Source organism: Coccomyxa subellipsoidea (genome assembly GCF_000258705.1).
Source record: "Coccomyxa subellipsoidea C-169, whole genome shotgun sequence".
Lineage (NCBI taxonomy): Eukaryota > Viridiplantae > Chlorophyta > Trebouxiophyceae > Coccomyxaceae > Coccomyxa > Coccomyxa subellipsoidea.
The window spans coordinates 192,068-210,696 of record NW_005178034.1 but is presented as its reverse complement, the minus strand read 5'-3'; the positions used below and the strand labels follow the sequence as shown (position 1 = coordinate 210,696).

General features: G+C 52.7%; 6 protein-coding genes across 6 annotated transcripts; 1 reads left to right on the top strand and 5 right to left on the bottom strand.

Annotated features, from left to right (window-relative positions):
• Positions 1–1,501: 1,501 nt before the first annotated feature.
• Positions 1,502–5,038, bottom strand: COCSUDRAFT_63712 (hypothetical protein; the record flags this gene model as incomplete). The annotated part of the gene is made up of 7 exons (XM_005647051.1): positions 1,502–1,800; positions 2,063–2,345; positions 2,599–2,727; positions 3,073–3,253; positions 3,781–3,937; positions 4,216–4,624; positions 4,823–5,038. 7 exons carry the CDS (start codon positions 5,036–5,038, stop codon positions 1,502–1,504), a joined length of 1,674 nt encoding a protein of 557 aa, XP_005647108.1.
• An 846-nt stretch (positions 5,039–5,884) lies between these two features.
• Positions 5,885–7,004, top strand: COCSUDRAFT_63711 (hypothetical protein; the record flags this gene model as incomplete). The annotated part of the gene is made up of 3 exons (XM_005647050.1): positions 5,885–5,978; positions 6,257–6,422; positions 6,866–7,004. The coding sequence occupies 3 exons, from the start codon at positions 5,885–5,887 to the stop codon at positions 7,002–7,004; spliced, it is 399 nt and encodes a 132-aa protein (XP_005647107.1).
• Positions 7,005–7,847: 843 nt separating this feature from the next.
• On the bottom strand, positions 7,848–11,234 carry COCSUDRAFT_63710 (hypothetical protein; the record flags this gene model as incomplete). The annotated part of the gene is made up of 8 exons (XM_005647049.1): positions 7,848–7,934; positions 8,220–8,357; positions 8,710–8,832; positions 9,134–9,268; positions 9,684–9,899; positions 10,264–10,419; positions 10,764–10,916; positions 11,166–11,234. 8 exons carry the CDS (start codon positions 11,232–11,234, stop codon positions 7,848–7,850), a joined length of 1,077 nt encoding a protein of 358 aa, XP_005647106.1.
• Positions 11,235–11,981: 747 nt separating this feature from the next.
• Positions 11,982–16,450, bottom strand: COCSUDRAFT_66282 (ARM repeat-containing protein). Its single transcript, XM_005647048.1, has 8 exons — positions 16,297–16,450; positions 15,752–16,000; positions 15,291–15,483; positions 14,186–14,317; positions 13,610–13,799; positions 13,284–13,289; positions 12,821–12,896; positions 11,982–12,438 (listed from the first exon to the last, which is right to left on the bottom strand). Exons 1-8 carry the CDS (start codon positions 16,316–16,318, stop codon positions 12,257–12,259), a joined length of 1,050 nt encoding a protein of 349 aa, XP_005647105.1. The 5' UTR covers positions 16,319–16,450; the 3' UTR covers positions 11,982–12,256.
• A 287-nt stretch (positions 16,451–16,737) lies between these two features.
• On the bottom strand, positions 16,738–17,706 carry COCSUDRAFT_53583 (hypothetical protein). Its single transcript, XM_005647047.1, has 2 exons — positions 17,537–17,706; positions 16,738–17,374 (listed from the first exon to the last, which is right to left on the bottom strand). The coding sequence occupies exon 2, from the start codon at positions 17,235–17,237 to the stop codon at positions 16,818–16,820; it is 420 nt and encodes a 139-aa protein (XP_005647104.1). The 5' UTR covers positions 17,238–17,374; positions 17,537–17,706; the 3' UTR covers positions 16,738–16,817.
• COCSUDRAFT_83703 (hypothetical protein) lies at positions 17,665–18,468 on the bottom strand (the record flags this gene model as incomplete). Its single annotated transcript, XM_005647418.1, has 3 exons — positions 17,665–17,779; positions 18,019–18,158; positions 18,358–18,468. The coding sequence occupies 3 exons, from the start codon at positions 18,466–18,468 to the stop codon at positions 17,665–17,667; spliced, it is 366 nt and encodes a 121-aa protein (XP_005647475.1).
• Between the last annotated feature and the right edge of the window lie 161 nt (positions 18,469–18,629).

Sequence of the window (18,629 nt, the reverse complement as noted above, 5' to 3'; positions counted from 1 at the left end):
CCTGGCTGCTTTGATAATTCCAAGGAATTCTTCAGTAGTCACAGTTAAAATGCACATAACCCCGCTCAATCTGCAGCCTGAGCTCACGTAGGTTAATATATTGGATCTATGAATTTATGTATAGAGGAATGATCATTTCAGATTTTTCTGCAGGGATGGCGTGGTTTCAACCAAGTTGTCCAGTGGGCTGTTATTACAATGTGTATATCAGGGCTGTGCAATTCATTTATTTTTTAGAAACTTCTATGATTTTGTCAAGTTTAGCAAGGGCTTCATGGCTATGTAATAGCTCAAAATCCACATCAGCGAGATGTGGATATGTTGCATGCTGTGATCTCAGATCACATGAGATGAGCACGTTGATGCCTATGATGTGTCAGCATTTACCTCTCCCCCCTTCATGGATCCCCTTGTCGTCAAGCATGCAAGAGGTGGTGGCAATTGCAACTCAAGCATCGGCTTTGGAAGACTGGCATGAGGTACATAGAGCGCAAGCCATAACGTTGTGCAAGACATGGGAAGACACCTTGGCAGAAATTTGGGATTTGCGGACGCTTGTCATACTGCACTCGGGACAGCCGCTGAAAAGTGCCGCGCTGCTGCGAGCTGCGCATGCGACGCATGCAGAAAAGCCGCATGTCGGTGGATCCTCATTTCCTGCGCCGTCTGGCGGCCAGTGGGACTGCGAGCACAGCTGCTCATCAGCGGACGTCTGGGCAATTACAGAGGGATTCTGCTGAAGAAGCAGCGATGGCTTTTTTTCAGGGGCCATGGCGCTGAGGGCAAGGCTGCAGATGGGGCTGAGAAACAGTGCTTTTATATGTGCTAGCATGTGCTGGCAAATAAGCTAGCCGCAGGGACTCAAGCGCTTGAAAAGCAGGCCGAGGCTCCTTTCCAGGAGAAGGTTGTGTGTTTCCTCGATAACATTACAATCATGATGCATATGCCGTTGTGCACTATGCCAAGCAACCTCAAGAGGCAGCAAAGCCCGTGTTTGGCTGGTAGCAAACAAGACATTCGATTCCGAAGTAAGATCGACACTGTTGTGCCGCTCTGTGATTTCAACCGCCCTTGAGCCAAAACAAATGCTTATCTAGCACCATTGTGTCCAAACAGTGCTTGGTGAAGCTGTTAACCCAAAGGGATTTGAAGCAAGGTGACTACACTTTTGCATATACATGGCTTGTGATGGTTGCATGTGAAAGGATACATGGATTTGCACGATCGAGAATTTACTGGAAATTTGTTCCACAATCATTGAAATGGCCTGACATTGTATTCAATTCGGATAATGTTGCAATGTGAGTTTCTGCGCTGTGCAGAACAAGTTCTTTACAGTGTGACCCATCAAATTTCATCTCAAGTGAACGGCATGAGATTGGCATGTAAGAGCTTAGAGTCCATATATGTGAAGTAGAGCAACATTGGCCAATAGTCAGGGCCACAGATCTTGTGTGCTATCAGATGAGCAAAGCTTGCCAGTTTAAAAATCTGCATGTTCTCACGTCCTCTTCTGCTTCTTTGTAGAAAGCAACTTGTCCTTCCTGGCAGCGACAGAAGGGCGCTTCCCCTTGAGCTTTCCCTCCGCACCGTTGCCATCTCCACCCTTCTTTCCACCCCCAGGCGCAGCGCTTGGGGCGTCCCTCTCCTTTGCAGCAAACCCTCTGACAACCTTTTTCTGCCCCTTCGTCCGCATGCCCTGCCACGCCGCCGGGCCGCCTGCTCGCGGCGTTCCCTCTCCCTTGCCTGATTTGTTGTCCTTCCTCGGCGCGCTGGTTGTCATCTTTCCCGCCTTCACACCTGCATGCCAGGCAATCTGCTCAGCACCGCAGCTCTACGGCTTCACACTGCACAGCTTCATCAGCTCACTGCTGATATACGCTGCACCTATCCTTCAACCCGCGCACCCATGTGCACTGGCATTGATGCATTACAATCTTATCAAAATCTTGCTCACGGCAGCAGCGCTCTGCCAATCCTCCATGGCGGGGGAGCCAAGATCGTGCAGATTTTGCGTGCAACTCATCACAGCACATGATGACAGCGGAGCAAGCGCTCTCACCTCGGCTGAACGGCGTGCGCAGCCGGGAACCACCGGGTGTGGCCGCCTCGGCGGCCGCGGCAGCCGCCGCGCCGGTTTTTGCGACGCGCGCGACGCGGATCTGGCGGCCACGGAGCACGCGGCCATCGGCCGACATGGCCATGCGCGCGGCCGGGCGGCCGGAGAACTCCACAAACGCAATTCCCTTGCCTACGCTGGTTTTGGGGTCGCGCACTATGCGCACCGCTGTCACGTTGCCTGGACCGCCCTTGCCGTCCCCAAACAGCTCTATCAGCTCCTCGTCCTGAACACATAGAACTGCATTGGTGAGCACAAGGAACCAACAGCGAGACAGACGCTACTGCTCATCGGAGCAGCAGTTCCAGTCCTCACGCTGCCTCTTGTCAGGGTTCTCCAGTGGAGTTTTCAGCCCCCTGCTGTCATGCCTTTGACAGCACTTTGCAAGGACTGAAACAGATGTTCCTGCACTCTTATATGCAGAAGTGTTGAGCGCCAAAGGGGAGCCTCAGAGAGCACAAAGGTTCAAGAGCAAGTACCTGGGTGTCAAAGGGGAGGTTGCCGACAAAGACGGAGCGCGCGCTCTCATAGAGTACCTGCGTGCCACCTCCGGCGGTGCCCTTGCTGACGGCCGCCGCCCTGTCCACCCGGATGTGGCGCCCCTCAAACTGCGCACAAAGGAAACAATCCGCTGGTCAATACGACCACCATGTCTTGGAAGTTGTAGTCTCAAGAGGGAAATGTGCATGGCAGTAAGAGCCCCGTTGCTTCAAGTCCTCTAGAGGATATGGAGATAACCTTGTAGACAGGGCGCACATGATCAGAAAGTATAATGGCGGTGGTGCAAGATGCACTGCTCCTGGTTCTGTTGTCCCTTCCAGGACATGCCAAGCGACCACAGAAGGGCCTTGAACATGATGCCTTACTGGCACACCGCTGCTTCAACACCATGCAGGCATGCCAGGTCATCTCACATTAAAGGGTTGAAAGCCTGGCCTTTGGCTGGTGCCCACCTCGCGCATGTTGTGAGCCAGCGCGTGGGATGCAGAACCGCCGCTGCTGAAGACCACATAGGCATTGGCGGATCCGCGCGACTCGTCGACGGCTCCGGCGGCGACGGCCGCGTGCCGGGGGAGCTTCGTGTCCTCTTTCAGTGGGAGGGAACGCAGCCGCACAGACTCCACTGTACCGTACCTGTGCACGTAACGCTACCTGATTAGGCACCGTGTTGGTGCAGACAGATTTGGAATCATACCGTGCATGGGCCCATAGAGCTGCCTGAGGAGTCCCCATGCTGACTGTTGTTATCATTGCACATTTAGCCTGTCAGAGGCAGGTGCGTATGCACACAACCTGCATGTAATGGCTGCCAAAATCCTGCTCCCTTTTTGAACACGCAAGATCCAAGCAAGACCCAACAATTGTGGGCACGGAGCTCACATTACTGCCGCCCCTTTGCCAGCCAGGGCACCACGTTTGTTTTAGAATAAAGTGGACATAGGGAGGTGAAAAACACACTGTGGCATATGCTGCAGGACTAGGATGCAGGAAAAGTTTACACAGGAACAGCATGGTCCAGACTGAGCAGTCATCTTGCAAGCTGCAGCTGCGGTACTGTCTGATCTTACAGCTGTCAAGCAGCATGTATGTCGTGCCACACCCTTCACTTGAGGTAGTTGCTTCTATGGCACAGTGAAGGCAGGAGGCGCCCAGTGACTCACTGGGAGAAGGTCTGCTTGATGAGCTTGACCTTGACCTTGACGGGGAGGTTGCCCACGAACACCGTCCGCCGCAGCCTCTCAGCCTTCTCTTCCTCCGTCCTTCGCTGCTTTGCTGGCGCTGACTCACCTCCCTCTTTTGCCCCAGGCTCTTTCGTGCCTGTGCACAAGCATATAACACACATCTACCATCAACACATTAATAAAGCAGACTTTAATCTTGCTTCCCTCGACCTTCTGAGTTTTTGCCAGTCCTGCATCGGCCCGTGATGGACACGATTAATGCGATATCTGCCATAAAAGCAAATACATTAGGTAATTACGGTTGCTTTGAGGTGCCGCTTTGCATGGCCAATGCACGTGCAAAACCCATTTGCCGCAGCTCCCAGTCAACCGAAGTTCCCTTTCACAGGGTGATGAGATTCTGCTGAGACTCACCGCCTGCGATGGTCGTCTCCTCGTCATCAGATTTTGACTCATGCTCCTCGTCGTTGTCATCATGCGCCACTGCGTCATCGGAGGCAGCCACCATTTTTTTTGCCCGCTTGCTCCCTTCCGTTGCTGCTCCAGCAAATGCTTTTGCAACACCACTTGCTGAAGCCTTCTCTGGCTTGCTGTGGGGGTCTGTGGGCTTTTTCTTGCCATTGGCTGGAGGAATGCTGCCTGTTGCTGCCTGAGCCACCTTCTTATCTGTCTTAAGCCGCTGCTGTTTCTTCGGCTTGACAGCGGCAGGGACATTGCTGGACCCCGCTTGCCCAGAAGGCCTGACTTCTGCTGCTACTGCAGGCGCGGCCTCAGATGTGTCGAGGTGCTTTGATGCCTTCTCCTTTTTAAGCTTCTTCTTCACCTGACGAGGGGGAAGCTGAGGCTCACCATCGAAACCAAATAGGTTGAATTTTTTAGCTGCCTCTGCTAGACATCCTCTGACCAATGCAGTGAGTGTGAAAGGTGAGCAGACAAAGCACGGATGCCGAGCAGGAGACATTTCAGAAATATCTATTTCTGATTTCTATATGTTAGGACATGATCTCGCATAGTAACCCACCGGCTGCTCAGAGATCTCATTGCTGGCTATGGGAACGGCCGTCGCTTGATCCTTCGTGGATTTCCGCTTTTTCTTACTGGTTGTATCTGCTGATGCTATGTTTAGCTTATTGGCAGCATCTCCTTCCTTCCCCTGCCTCCTGAAGAGGTTCTGCTCGCTAAACAAGTTGCTTGCTTGTCCAGCAGCGCTGGTAAAGAGCCCCTGAAAGAGTGACATGCTTCAGATATTACTTGCGCGATTCCTTTTGCGCATTATTCAAGCATCAGATGACACTTATCCCGTGCAACTGGAGCTTTGCTGTGTGAGACGACTGAACATTCTGGAGGTTCGCCGCTTGATTAGTGCCAACTCTCGAAACACTCTCGGAACTAGCTTTGACCAGAGATGGACCGATTTCTTGCCTTGTACGCATAAGAAATCAACGAAAATGATATTGAGTCACAAATATTCTGCCCCTGAGAGTGAATTCGAGTTGTCAGTGATCAGAGCCCTTGGCGGAACCCCCAGATCTGTTGCCGAATCAAGGCAAGATTGAGAGATGGAAAGTGACTAAGCAGACTATTTCTATGTGACAAAGTGCGCTCTTAGGGATCCTTGCGGCAGCAAGATAACATATAGCTGCATCTTGAAGAATAGCATAGGAGCCTTGACAACTTGTTCTTAAGCGATTTCAGTCTGTAGGAATACCAGCACATTTCACCCAATTCCGTATCCCGGACGCTGAGTAATCTTCAGACGCCAAGAAACTCTACACGAACGCTGCTGGCATGAGGCAGGATCATGTGGCAAGACTTCCCAAGGTGACACTGATCTGTCATAGTCTAGAATTACACAGACTCCATCTCAGCATTCAAGGAGCTCGCACCTACTCAAGATGAATCGCACTATCATCTTTCCTGACGGTCCTCTGTGCATCAGGGAACAGGAGGCGGAGCATATCTTCTGTTGCTCTTGCTCCTATTAGCATGCCAGGCGCAAACATACTCAGCCAGTGCTCCCCCCATTCAGGACACACTGAGCCACCACCAGCCCCACAGGGGAGCCGATGGCCTGATCGGCGCCATGGGAAGCTATGTCACAGATTTGGGCATGCACATGCTGCACCTGATGCTCAGCGGGCCACAACACTTGATGCTGGAAGACCAGGTTCCATCAGGTGCGCGTACTAGTGCCCACCAGTCAGCCCTGGATAATGTTTACGGTGCCGAGGTCAAAGCCATGCACTTAATCAAGCAACACGTAATCTAAAAGAAGAAAAGTGACCTTGTTTACTCTGGTTAATTGGAGTGTCAGTGCGCCGCACTGGTGTGTGGCATGCAACCCATTGGTCCTGCAACAGTGCTGCAAAATAAATTCTGTGGTCAAGTGACAACAGCTGTGATCAGTGCAATGCAGCAGTGTCGCAAAATTTAAAGGCGTCATGCGCAGGTGCAGGTAAAAAGGGGGACAGCGGGGACGTATGCGTTGGCAAGACGGGGTGCGTAAACGAGGGGGCGGAAGGGGAGTTATGCGGGGCGCGGTCCTCCAGAGTGTACTGCATGGATTTGCCCGCCACAGACTTCAGGGAGAATGACATCAGGCGCCACACGCTCGGCAGCACGTGCGCACCTGCTCTATGCATTAGTCACCAAGTCAATCCGTGCTAGAGCCCGGGCGCTTTGTCCGATTAAGTACAGAGCATTGAGATCTGAGACTGGGCCTTGACACTAAATCGAGCCGAGCAGCCATGACATTAGGCCAAAGCCTCTGGTGGAGGCTATTGTGGACTTCAGGTGCAAAGATGCAGGCTCTTAGGATCCAGCCCTCTTGGGCTTGTGGACCTGTGCTTTTGTGAAGATGTCTTGGCTCTGCTGTGCATCCGGTGCGTGCCTGATGCTGCGTTCCTGAAGCTGTCTTGCCACTCTGTGACTTGAAGACACAGGCAGTACGGCAGTGGCAGCAGTTTGGCCAGCTTGGACAGCCAATTATGCATTCATAGCATGCTTCAAAGCAGAATAAAATTGTCACGATATAAGCTGACAACAGTCATGGTGACAATTGCAGGTGTGCGCCCGGCGGCATGCGAAGCGTGCACGATCAATTATACAACGATTACTGCACGCGGCGCTTCCCTGCCACGCAGAGTGTATACTTCAGTGAGGAGCGATGTAGCCTGCTGCCAGACGTACAGTGCAGCACTTAATAACATGAGTCGTACCTAACTAGAGATTATTATTATTATTACACGCATTTCCTGCCAAGAGGCAAGATGCGTCCTGCAGACAAGCTGCAGGTGAAGGCTGCCATAATCCCACCCCTTGTTGGACTCGCCAGATCCAAGCAAGACCCAATCAACCGTGGGCACGGTGCTCAGTATTTATATCGCCCCCCGCCAGCCGGGGCTCAGATGCTGTTCAAAATATATGGTAAAGGTGTCAGATGATCATGAGACGTCAGACGCCCTCGTGGTCACACTAGCATGTTCATATGTCTGATATACAGCCCTTGACGTCTGACATCTGCAAGCCAGTAGCCCCAAGTGTGAAGTCAATACACTCTTGTACATTCCAAGAAGCTCACTTTCCTGACTCCTAGGCAATTGCAATACACATCTAAGGACTCTGTCTGCTGCAAACCTGCATTTGACCCTGTTCACTGGCAGCCCCTGCTTTACTAACCCCAAATCATGCTCTACTGGCAGAAAGCCTCAGCAAATTATTGAGTGATATCCTGCCGCACTGGATCATACGCTGCATAGACTCACCCTGCACCTTTCAGGGCTTCATACACACTGCTGCTTCTCCAATATACTCAACCCCAGCACAAAATTGCTCGCACTAAATGACAATATTCATCTTGACTGTTCCAGATCTGAGTACAAGTACAACACAGGACGCATGCAACTCTGAATTCCTCATCTCCATGAAGCGACATAGTAACACAGATGCTCCATGAATAAGGCGGGTTTTCTGCCACGTGACAAAGTAAAACAAAATCAAAGAACGCTGCTATAACCTGGCAGCCTGTGCTGACAGGGGACGCTGCTTCATGTGCCATCTGGTGCATAAGAAATGAGCTTCAGCATGAGTGACTGCCGTGGAGCTTCTGCCTCATACGCTGTCGCGCCAGGAGCCTGGAAACACCAGACAAGCTGTCAGACAGCCATTCTGGCCAATCGAAAAGAAAAACATGTGCCACATGCTTGCATGATGCCAGCACTGCCGGCAGCTCTGAAATTTTTGCTGTTCAAGGGATATTTTGCCAGAACTAGTGCATCACCAATGCCGTTGTGACAAAGAACATCTAAACATCAAGCATGACACTGGGGCAACACAAGCACATACCACATCCTTCTAATCTCCAAACTCCGGCACGAAAGGCCCCTATATACAAAATACCAGTCTGTTTTGCCACGCACCTGTTTGAGCAGCAGCAGTCGCGCGTTGGCCGTCTCGTCCCCCAAATCTTCCGCTAGCATGTTTGAGATGGCCAGCGCGTCTGGATAGCCCGGCCAGGCCTCCACAGTGCACTTGGCCTCCTGCCATGGCGTCAGCACCTGCGCGCACATGCACCTGGGCTTTTAAGTGAAAACTCTAAACCTACAAGGGGCGCTTAATTGACAAGTCTAATCAACTTCCTTGTTGGAACATGCCAGACTTCATCTCGCAGTGTGCTTGGCTAGGAAAGTCAGACTCGCCGGCCAAGGATGCCTGGCAAGATAGGCGCATACTGCTACACAAAGAAGAGAAGAAGAGGAGTAAAAATACTTGTGAATCCTCCTTTAGATCTCCACAGCTTCAATCTCTGTGGTCTGGTTAGCTGTGGATCTCATGTTGCCATCTACACGTGTTGAAAGGACAATGCTTCAACATGGAAAGCCCATCAGAGAGTGACCGCCCAATGCCCACCGTGCCGAGCAGTTCGTGCATGAAGTCGCGCACGACGCCATGATTCTTCTTGAGGCCTTCAGTCACGTCCTGCGCTGCCAGCGTCGCCCTGAGAAAGGCCATCGAGGCGCTCATGTCGTTGTACTGCACGCACACAGGGCAAGTCACAAATCAGGGGCAAACCGCATTGAAGAGGGATATTTTTAGCTCGCCAAGGAAAACATGCCCTTGGTAAACAAGAAACAGGTAGGTATTGGAATGCAAGCATTGAGTGCGATGGGTGTTGCATGCAAAATCAGCACTTGGTTGCATATTGCGTGACTGCAGAGCATATGCTAGTGACAGCGCTAGCAAGGGCAAGGACTCAAAACATCCGTGGCAAGCAGATGGCACAGGGAGCACGGCAGCTGCATGCATGCGCGCATGCGCCGGCATGTGCGCGCACCTCCAACGGCATGGATTTCTGCAGCACCTCAACGGCCGCGTTCTGGCGTCGCGTGAGCGCCTCGAGGCCGATCAGGAGCCGCCGCCGGTTCTCCACCACTCTCCTTTTCTGCTCGGGGGTCAGCTCCATGGCGTCCTGCAGCAATGTTTTTTTAGGATTTAGGGTTTAGATATTGAAAAAAAAAAAACCCTAAAAACCCTAAGTATGCTGGAAGCCAAGACATACGGGATTGCAGAACTTGAGAAGAAAGCTCTCTTCCATCAAATGCCTTGCATGCACCGTACGAAAAGGAGGTCAGCATGATGTAATAATTTGCTGCCGGCCCTCGTCAGGAGCCAGGGCAAGTGAGGTTGGAGCCAGTGCTGGATCAGGGACAGAGCTGAAACCTTCGAGCTTGCCCTCACAATAAGCACGCTGCATTGGAACATCAAACCCGCAACCAACGTACAGGGGCTAGACTCTTCCCCCACTAGAGTTTGGAGATCGAGGGCGCTCAGGGGGTAATTTCAATCCAATTTTTGAAGAAGAGAAGGGAGGCAACGCCGCTCACCAGGATGCTGCGCTGCTTGGCGGGGTCGGCAGCGCACTCCATTCTCTGCGAGCGAACTTCCATCGCAATGCGCATCATGCGCTCGGGATTGTGCTCCAGCACTTTCAGCACCGACCAGCGCCGCGCCTCGATCATCTTCTCGATCTCTGCGCGGAAGGGGCACCCCTGGCGCCCGTCCGTGTGCAGCATCAGCCGCATCAGCCTTTGGGTGAAGTCCTGCAACACAAGTTTGAATTCAAACTCGAGTTCCGGATGCGAGTTTTCAAAAGGTTTCAACCAGCGTCATCTGGCCGCCAAGGCGCACATGCCGGTGCATGCTGCCAATGGGCTTGCATGCTGCTGCTAAGCACAGAATGTGCTGCCCTGGAGGAATTTTGATCACATGATGCCATGAAACAGGGCAAATTAGCTAGCTATTTCACTTGCCAGAGAAGAGAGGCTTCAGAATGTGAGACACTTTGCTACTGTTTGCCTTGCTCTTGCTTAAAGTCATGTGTGAATTTCTACAGCTCGAGGCATTCAAGCCTTTGACATCTCGGCATTGAGGGACAGGGGAGGCAAACAAAGGGAGGGCGCCCACCTCGAAGACCTTGATGTAGTCCTGGAAGGTCATGCGCTCCACGTGGTCTGTACGCAAGCTGGCCTCCATGCCGTGCCCCGGGTATATGAGTCCCAGCAGCGCCGCCGTCGCCGTGACAACCTCCGGCACCGGCTGCATCGCCAGCGGCTGTGGCGCCTGCGCATACACCAGAAGGAACACTCTGTCAATGACACAAGGTGCACAGGTTGAGAGAGCCAAGCACTGTTCACAGTCTGTACACCACAGAATGCCCTCTGCTCTGTCTGCTTGGCACAGGGAGTAAGGATTTGAAGCAATTTGGCCTGGGAACGAGGAAGCTGGTCTGCAGGACTTGCTCAAGCCAGCATCTAGCTCTGCAGTCTGTTGCGGATGAAATATTGCGAGGAGAGAGTCCAGAATAAAGCCGCAAGTCGCGCACACATGTCGATGTGAGCAATGCAGCTGCGCAGCATATTACTTGATACAACCCCTGTGCGATGTGAAATTCGCTGATCGCTCACCGAGCTGCCTGCAGCGTCGCCGCCATCCCCCCTGATGCTGACCACTTTCTCCAGCAGCGAGCAGCGCGTCTCCAGCCGATCCTTAGTCATCTGCACCTCCTGCAGTTGCGCTGTCAGCTGCTCTATCTGCTTCGTTTGATCCTCATATAGTGCCTGCGCGTACACTAGGAACCATTCGTTGCTTGAACACAGACAGGGCCAGAAATACGCAATGCCATTTCATCAAACAAGGCAATGTCTACACAACTTTCAGATTATCGGAGGTATTGCCTGAATGCATGTGATGCGCACCCCTTATCTAGCCTGCCATCAGCTGGGGGGATGCAAGAACCTAGGACTGCATGAACTTGGTATGTTTGAATACATTGTGTGGTTCAAAGGTAGTAAAGGTAGTAGCATCACCTTCTTGCGTTCCCTGTATCGCTTCTGGGCCCTCTTGTTCTTCTCCTGGTGCGCTTTCTGCCTCTTCATTGCGGATGCTGGAAGCGGACCCAGGCTTGTGTGTGTCTCGTCAAGTTGGCTGCCCCCTGTGTATTGACACAATTTTTTATTTATTTTGTGGGTCCTTGAACCATCAAATGACTGCGAAGCCCTTCATGGGGCGCTGAGCTAAGAGAATACTGTGCTATCATGTGTTCAAGACAGCACGTTGCCCTCACCCGATCCGCTGCGTTTTCGGGACGCTTCATTGTCGTTACTGTGATCTTGGTAGTGGAACACTGGGTCCAATGTCGGACCTTGCGCGACATGCTGTCCAGACAGAGAACTAGTATACGTGGGCAGGAAATCCCCGAAAGGCATCGTATCTGACGTGGTGGGCAGCTCTGCCACAGATCTTTGGCCATCACGGGTCACTATATCATCGAGGAATGCTGCAAGATTGTCATCAAGAAGGCCTTGGAGAAGGTCTGGAGATGATGTCATGGTGAGCATTCCAACAGTGGCCAGAAGCCCCTTCACAATTGTATGTCACAGTGTTCGATCCCTGTGACCTCTCCTATCTGTCACGATGTGGAGGTAAGGTGTTCAACGTGCTTCACATTCCTCGTAGCCTTGAGAAACGCACGAAATGGCACAGCCACACATGGTACAATCACGTGAACGCAGGCAGGGGACACATTTGCTAATCTTGGACCCCTCCCTCACAATTCACATTTTGCAGTGCCTTCTTGTCTTGCATTCTCGCTCCCCTTAATGCAAACGTTGGCTCAATCACATGAAATTATTGTGCCACAGCTGTAGCAGGTCATGACAGCACGATAATCGTGTCAAAACGACAAGCCGGTAAATCTTTCCTTCTCAGACGTCTGTGCCTAGGCCCTCATGAACTTTCTTGTAGCCATGACAGTGTTCCAATCATCATCATGATTGAGTCAAGGTCATCATGCCACATGATCAGCGGATGCATGCACATGCCAATCATTCACCAGCATGTGGAAAGTTTCGCGCACACAAATGTTTCAGGGGATGCTAGCTACTAGCAAACTTTAGCACTACGGGGCTCCCAGCAGCCGCACGGGCTCTTCTGCTGCTGCCGCCTCGTTCTGCGCATTAGCTGCCTGCCCGCCACTGTCTGGCACGGCGTTCTCTGCTGCCGGTGCCTGATCTGGCGCGGCGCCGCCAGCTTCATCCAGCTTCTGCATGATGTGCTCCGTCAGCGCCAGCTGGTCCCGCTCTGCGCAAGACAGCCTTTGTCAACATCACTGACAACTACATCTCACAAGTGCAAGAGACTGCTTGATTTTCTGTGTTCCTGTAGATGAAGGAGCAAAGCTAGGCCAAAGAAACTCTAAGTCCGTACGTTAGGCAGCACAAAAAGGGCAACAAAGAAATACCTGCGCTTTGGGCGGTAGAAGTAATGAATATTGCAATGCCAGATGCACTGTATCCGCTTGCATTTCGGCGGACAAGCTACAGCTGCTGCCTTGCATTCACTACAGTATGCCTGTGATGAGAAAAGACAGATTGACAACACTAACTGCGGCCTTCTGACTGGACATGAAGCTTCCAGAAGAGTCCTGTAAGATCAATGAATTGTATGGGGTAGGGCGGGTCACCTGCATCAAGGTCCTCTATGTCCAGATTCTGCAGCCGCTGCTCATTGGCCTTGAGCCGCTTCCTCAGCGCATCATCCTGCACAGCATGACATTGACAGAGCACCGTGTAACGCCTGCGATTTACGACCTGACAGATTATTTTTTTTATTACACGCTTTTCCTGCCAGAAGCAAGGTGCGTCTGCAGACAAGCTGCAGTAAAGGCTGCCAGAATCCTACCCCTTGATGGACTCGCTAGATCCAAGCAAGACCCAATCAACCGTGGGCACGGTGCTCAGTATGTATACCGCCCCCCGCCAGCCGGGACCTGACAGATACCAATACTAAATGCGCCAGTTGTCATGCTGTTGAGTAACCTGGCGTACTTAACTGGCAGACCAGGCAGCGCCACTGGCCTGAAAGCGGGGCTGGTGGCAAAACTGACTTGCTTGCTGTTCCTCTGCCACGGCAAATGCATGACATACCTGCGTCTGCAATGACATGAAGGAAGAACTGCAAGACAGTCAAGCCAAGGGCAGCTTCTGCACCTCTTAAACATGCAATTAAGTGCAGTATCAGTCTCCAGTTGCACATCATTTGGACAAATTAGCCAATGGAAACCCCTCTGTTGGCCAGAACCCACATGCGCACCAAACTAAGGAGCTAAGGCACTCAGCGCTCACCTATGCCATGGTGCTCTGGACCTCAAGAAAGTGGCCATCCCATGTTGAAGTGTTATCCTCGTGCTGGCAACAGTAATCATCACATTATGACCCTGTCTTCAGAAAGAACGGGTGCAGCAGTCTCTTACCGTCCTGAGAGCCTGAACGACGCCGGGGTGCTGCACCATGAGGGCCAGCAGCGCAAGCGCAGCCTCACGAACGCCCGCGTCGTCGCCCGCGATTGCATCGCCAATTGCCGGGACGGCTCCGGCGCGCACCGCGTCACGCACGTCCCCCGGCCGGTGGCGCAGCACCTCTCGCAGCAGCTGCAGCGCCTTCCTGCGCCAGCAGATGGGGGGTTTTAAGGCATCAGGATGGCAGCAAGTAAGGAGAGGGGCCAGGGCGGGCCCTGTTAAGCGCCTGTTTGTGCGCATCTTGCACTGGCAGGGCGCACTGAATGGGAGATTGCTGGCTGCTTCGTAGAAGGCAAAGTGGTCTGCCATGCGTGCGTGTGATAGGGTGGCATACTGTCTTGATGTTGCCAAGCAGCTGTCTGGATATCGCTATTGTAGACTTAATGTCTGCTGTGCAATACTAATGCGATGCTTGCTCACATTAATATCACGCTAATATCACGCCAGTTTATCTCTTGCCCAGCAATACTTGCTCAGGACACCAGGCTTTGCACAGCAAAACAAAAAAACAATCAGATGCAGAGGCCGCACCTCTGCTGGCGGGGGTCATCTGAGTCTCGCGCTGCAGACAGCAGCAGATCGATGGCGCCCTCTGCGCGGAATGCATCCATGGCCGCATCGTTGTGCCGCGTCAGGCACGACAGCGCCAGCAGCGCCTTGCGCCTGCACACCAAAAGCCATGAATATAACAAGCGGAAAGAAAAGCATGAGGAGCACTGGTAATCTACACCCTTGAGAGCGCCGCAGCATCTGTGAGGGGACATGTCCTGCCTGATTAAGCATTGCATGGGAGCGGCATGAATAGATCACAGACCCTGTACGAGCGCCAAATGCCATGCAGCGGATGCACGCATGGATGCCAGCGGTCGTGCACAGACAACATGAGCACGATCAATATGCCAAGTCGTACCGAAGAAGTGCAAAGGACTCCATTGGAAGCACCATACGTAGTATTTGGACACTGGATATCGCCAAAAGCAATGCAGCACATGGATGCATGAATGTAAGCAGTGACGACATGTCTTTGACGATAAGTTTGAGGCGCCTCTCGCGCACAGCAGCATCCACCAGGCCAGTCATCCCAGGAACAAAACCGTCGCAATGCCCCAGCTATCCTTGGGCCCTCCCAGACTCGCTACTAGTGTACAGTCTAGGAAACGCAACTGTTCCATGCTAATGGCATGAGAATTGCCCATATCCTCTATCAAATAGCAGCGCATGGGGATCTATATCTAACTTAGATGTAGATCACCCTGGGCAGCAATAGGGCTTTGCCGGCACAGTGGCATCCACCAAGACGAGTCACTCCAGCAGCAAGTGTGCAACAATGCTGAAGCCGGCCCTTTCACACTTGCTGCAGAGGAAACACATCCTGTCAAATGCAATGGTCCACCCCAATGGGGTCAGCATCGCCCAGATCAAAGGGTAAGAAGAGATTCCCACCGGCAGATGAGGTCGGGTCCTCTCATTCTCGGAAAATGTGACTGCACACCATAAAAGGGCAGCGAGAGGGCCTCACCAGCAGGTGGGTAGGGCCCGATCACACTTGCCGCATGACATGTTTCTCCCGGCACATGCGCTGCACCTCACTGGCATTAGTATTGTCAAAAGCCACAGGCCACAGAAGGATGCTCACCGGCAGGTGGGGTCGGGGTCTTGGAGGAGCTGCAGCAGGCGAGGCAGGGTGCCCCCCTCCAGGAACATTTGCTGCACGGGCGGGTGGTTCTGCACGCACGTGGCCACGACCTCTGCCGCGCTGGCGCGCACCGGCGCATGGCTGCTGCCCAACAGGCCCAGCAGCGTGGGCAGCCCGCCGATGTGCGTCAGGTCTGTGAGGGCAATACATGCGCACTGATCAGTAAATAGTCAAAGAGGTATTCCGCACGTCGGTGATTGCTTGCTCATATTATGTACAAGATGCACGTCTGCAGCCACATGTGGCACTTATCAGAGACACTAATCTTTTGGGGAAGAAAGACTACATGATTGCGGCAGGTTGGCTTGCAATTGACGGGCACACAGCCTTCTCTCTGGCTTACGGTTTCGTATCAATCTCAGCTGAGCAGCCCCACTGTTAAGAGCCTGTCAAAGACCCACCCTTAGCGTAGTCGATCTGCTCCACAATCTCCACCAAATCGTCCAGCAGTTTCAGCTTCTCGCCAACCTGCGCATCCGAGTCGTCCCTGTCGTCCAGGGCTCCCTTGATGTCGCGCAGGCGCTTGGGGATGTCCGTTGTCTGCGCCTGCATGGCCTCCATGAACCACTTGCGGTCCTCTGGAGTGATGTGGCGCCTTGTAGCGGGGTCTGTGGAACCCTCCTGCTGCTGGATGGACCACTCGAACAGCCCTGCAAGAGCAGGTGGAGCAGCGGATAAAAGCCAAGCGATGGTTGCTGCTCCAGTGTGTGCGCCTATGCAGCTGCATGCAGATAGGTGATGACTCCGACAATGAGATCAGTCTACATATTTGGGCAGGCTGCGATGCTTGAAGACTCGTTACTGCCAGCTAGTTGCATAATGCGAGTTTCTAAGCAGAGAATCCAAGTTGAGCTGTGGCATTTTGGAAAAGGGATACACACAGTCGCTCTATGTTATGTTTAGGACACCTGATAATTTTAACTTGCCTAAGATGCAAAGCTCGTACCTTTCCAGTTTTGTTGGGCCATGATTCGCTCCTGCTGTATTCAGAGTCCGATAGGAGTGAGTATCGAGCCCGTTTGTATCGCGCTCCTTTCGCAGATTCAAGGCAGTGAACGCTTACTGAAGAACATTTAGAATACTTGCACTGTTGGTTTCGCGTCTCCGGAATGCAAGACCTCTGCGATCATCAAGTGTTTCTAGAACGAGAGTGGCTCCTCTGGTAGAAACGGCATCGTAGACAGGGCACATCAAGGAAGCTTCCTGACATTTCGAGGAAGCTGCCTTGTTCGAGTCCATGAATCAAGCATTCTCTCTGAAATTTCATACATAGTATGTGTTATATGATGTAGTTACATACGTCTCATCATAAGTGCGTTTGCATGCGGCTTCTATGGCCGGGCGATTTCTTGAACATCAGGCCTGAGTCCTTCGGGATTCAGCTCATCAACAAACAAGCTCTTACAAAGCCTCCTCAACGTTATTTCAGCTTCAGTGCACATCATTTATGTGTTGCACAAAGTGGTGTCAGAAGATTGTGCCCTCCAGAAAAGTGCCAGAGATGAGAGCCTGTACTGCAAATCCCGCCAAGGCCAGAGGGCTCAGGAGCAGAGCCAAGCGCGGGTTGGCTGTCAATATCTGCCAAGCAACAATGCCCACTTGGGCAAAATCCCCTAGGCCTCCATCCCCTACCCCAGTCATAAGCGCCTCTGAAGGGTCCGCAGTGGTTCCTGCTGAGCCGCCGTCGTTCAAACTCACGCTCGACAGCTCGTCCTCGATCTCAGCGGCCCAGACAGCCGGCTTTGAGCCGAACGCGTCCCGGGTCTCAATATACCAGGCTTTACCACTGCTGCTGTCAGCGTTCGGGGCTTCAAACAACCCTGATCCAATTCCTTCTTTGCTGGCAGGCCCATGCTCAGCAGCCTCAGCAGCAGCAGCATCCGCCATAACGGTCTCTCCACGAGATGGATGCAAAAGAGTGGCTCTGCTGCGCCGGTCTCGTCCTAGCAGAGAGTGCGAGCCATTCAATACCTGGAGGGGCCAGCACTTGAGCGTCTGGGCTGCCAAGAGCTGCGAGGGAGGCTCTGCACAAACACCACAGGTCTTGAGAAAGTCACAGTTTTGAGCGACCAGAAACTCAATCGCAAGAGGTGAAAGAAAGGACGTCAGGGAAGGAAAGATTTCACAGAACGCAGCATTTACAATGGAACATTGTCAAGATGATTAGACTCCTGTTGCCGACGTACCAACAAGCTAGCTGCTCAACTGAAGCAGCTGAGCCGTTGCACCAAGCAGCCCGGTCAAAAGCAGCAATGTTGCACCCTCGGGCAGCAGCTGAGCTGCCTTCACCGTGACAGGCTCCTCAAGGGGCCTGTCACGGGCCTGCATGCATGCTGAGGGCGCGGTAAGCAGCCTGCACTTGCGCGAACGCCTCGGCCGATCCACCCTTGTCTGGATGCTCCTCCACTGCCCTCCTGAGAAAGGCCCGCCTGCATGCCACAGCGCACAGGCATCTTATCATGCAGATCTAGCTATGATTGGCAATAGAGAAGCTTGATCTGAGCGAGGCAACGAGACAAAATACTGTCTCGTGCATGCCCATATTCCAAAATATGGAAAATGGGCATGCATCGTGAAGCAAGACCCTCCATCCACAGAAGAGGTTGTAAGTAGAAGCTCAAAGCAAAGCGAAGTTCATAGAGGAAACCTGATCATTGAGCGTGCACACCTGATGGCGGCAGGTGAAGCTCCTGCATTGACCTTGAGAATGTCGAGGTGGGCCCGATGCTGCACAATGTCAATTGGTGTATCGTTCCTGACTGAGGCCTTGTCCTTGCTGCCAGATTGAGAAGCGCTCCTGTACCAACCCTGCAGACAGCAGCTCTGCTCTTGACTGTGGTGGCTGGACGTGCAGCTGAGTGTTGCAGAAAAAACTCTGCACTTCTTAATACCTCGATAGAGTTGTATTGCTGCTGCGCAGAGTGCGTGATAGCCCAAGGCTATGCCAAACAAGATTTTCCTTTACATCATGGCACGGCGGATTTTGGGGACATAATCCAGATCGCACCACTTTTGGTGTCCAGCACTCGCTGCCGCTGCTCTCTTCATCCCCATTGGTTCTGCTTTGCTGCTGGCTGGTTGCGCAGATGGTGCCCTCCTCCTGATGCTGCAATGCCATTGCGCAACGCCGTCAGAGGAACGCATTTGGCACCCTCTGGCCAGAGAGGTGCCAGGTACAGGAGTGGCACCTCACTGTGAAATTATTGGCAATGCTCTGCTGCACTGCCTGTCCCTCTTCAAGACTGGAGAGGACAGCTGGCCAGCAGCAACATACCCTGC

Excerpts from the sequence above, each read along its gene's own strand:
- COCSUDRAFT_66282 (XM_005647048.1), bottom strand. The coding sequence starts at position 16,318 with ATGGCCCAACAAAACTGGAAAG. Across the intron at positions 15,484-15,751 it reads GCAGATCGACTACGCTAAGG|ACCTGACGCACATCGGCGGG; the intron begins GTGGGTCTTTGA and ends TTGCCCTCACAG. Across the intron at positions 12,439-12,820 it reads CATAGAGGACCTTGATGCAG|AGCGGGACCAGCTGGCGCTG; the intron begins GTGACCCGCCCT and ends TGTCTTGCGCAG.
- COCSUDRAFT_53583 (XM_005647047.1), bottom strand. The coding sequence starts at position 17,237 with ATGGCGGATGCTGCTGCTGCTGAGGCTGCTGAGCATGGGCCTGCCAGC.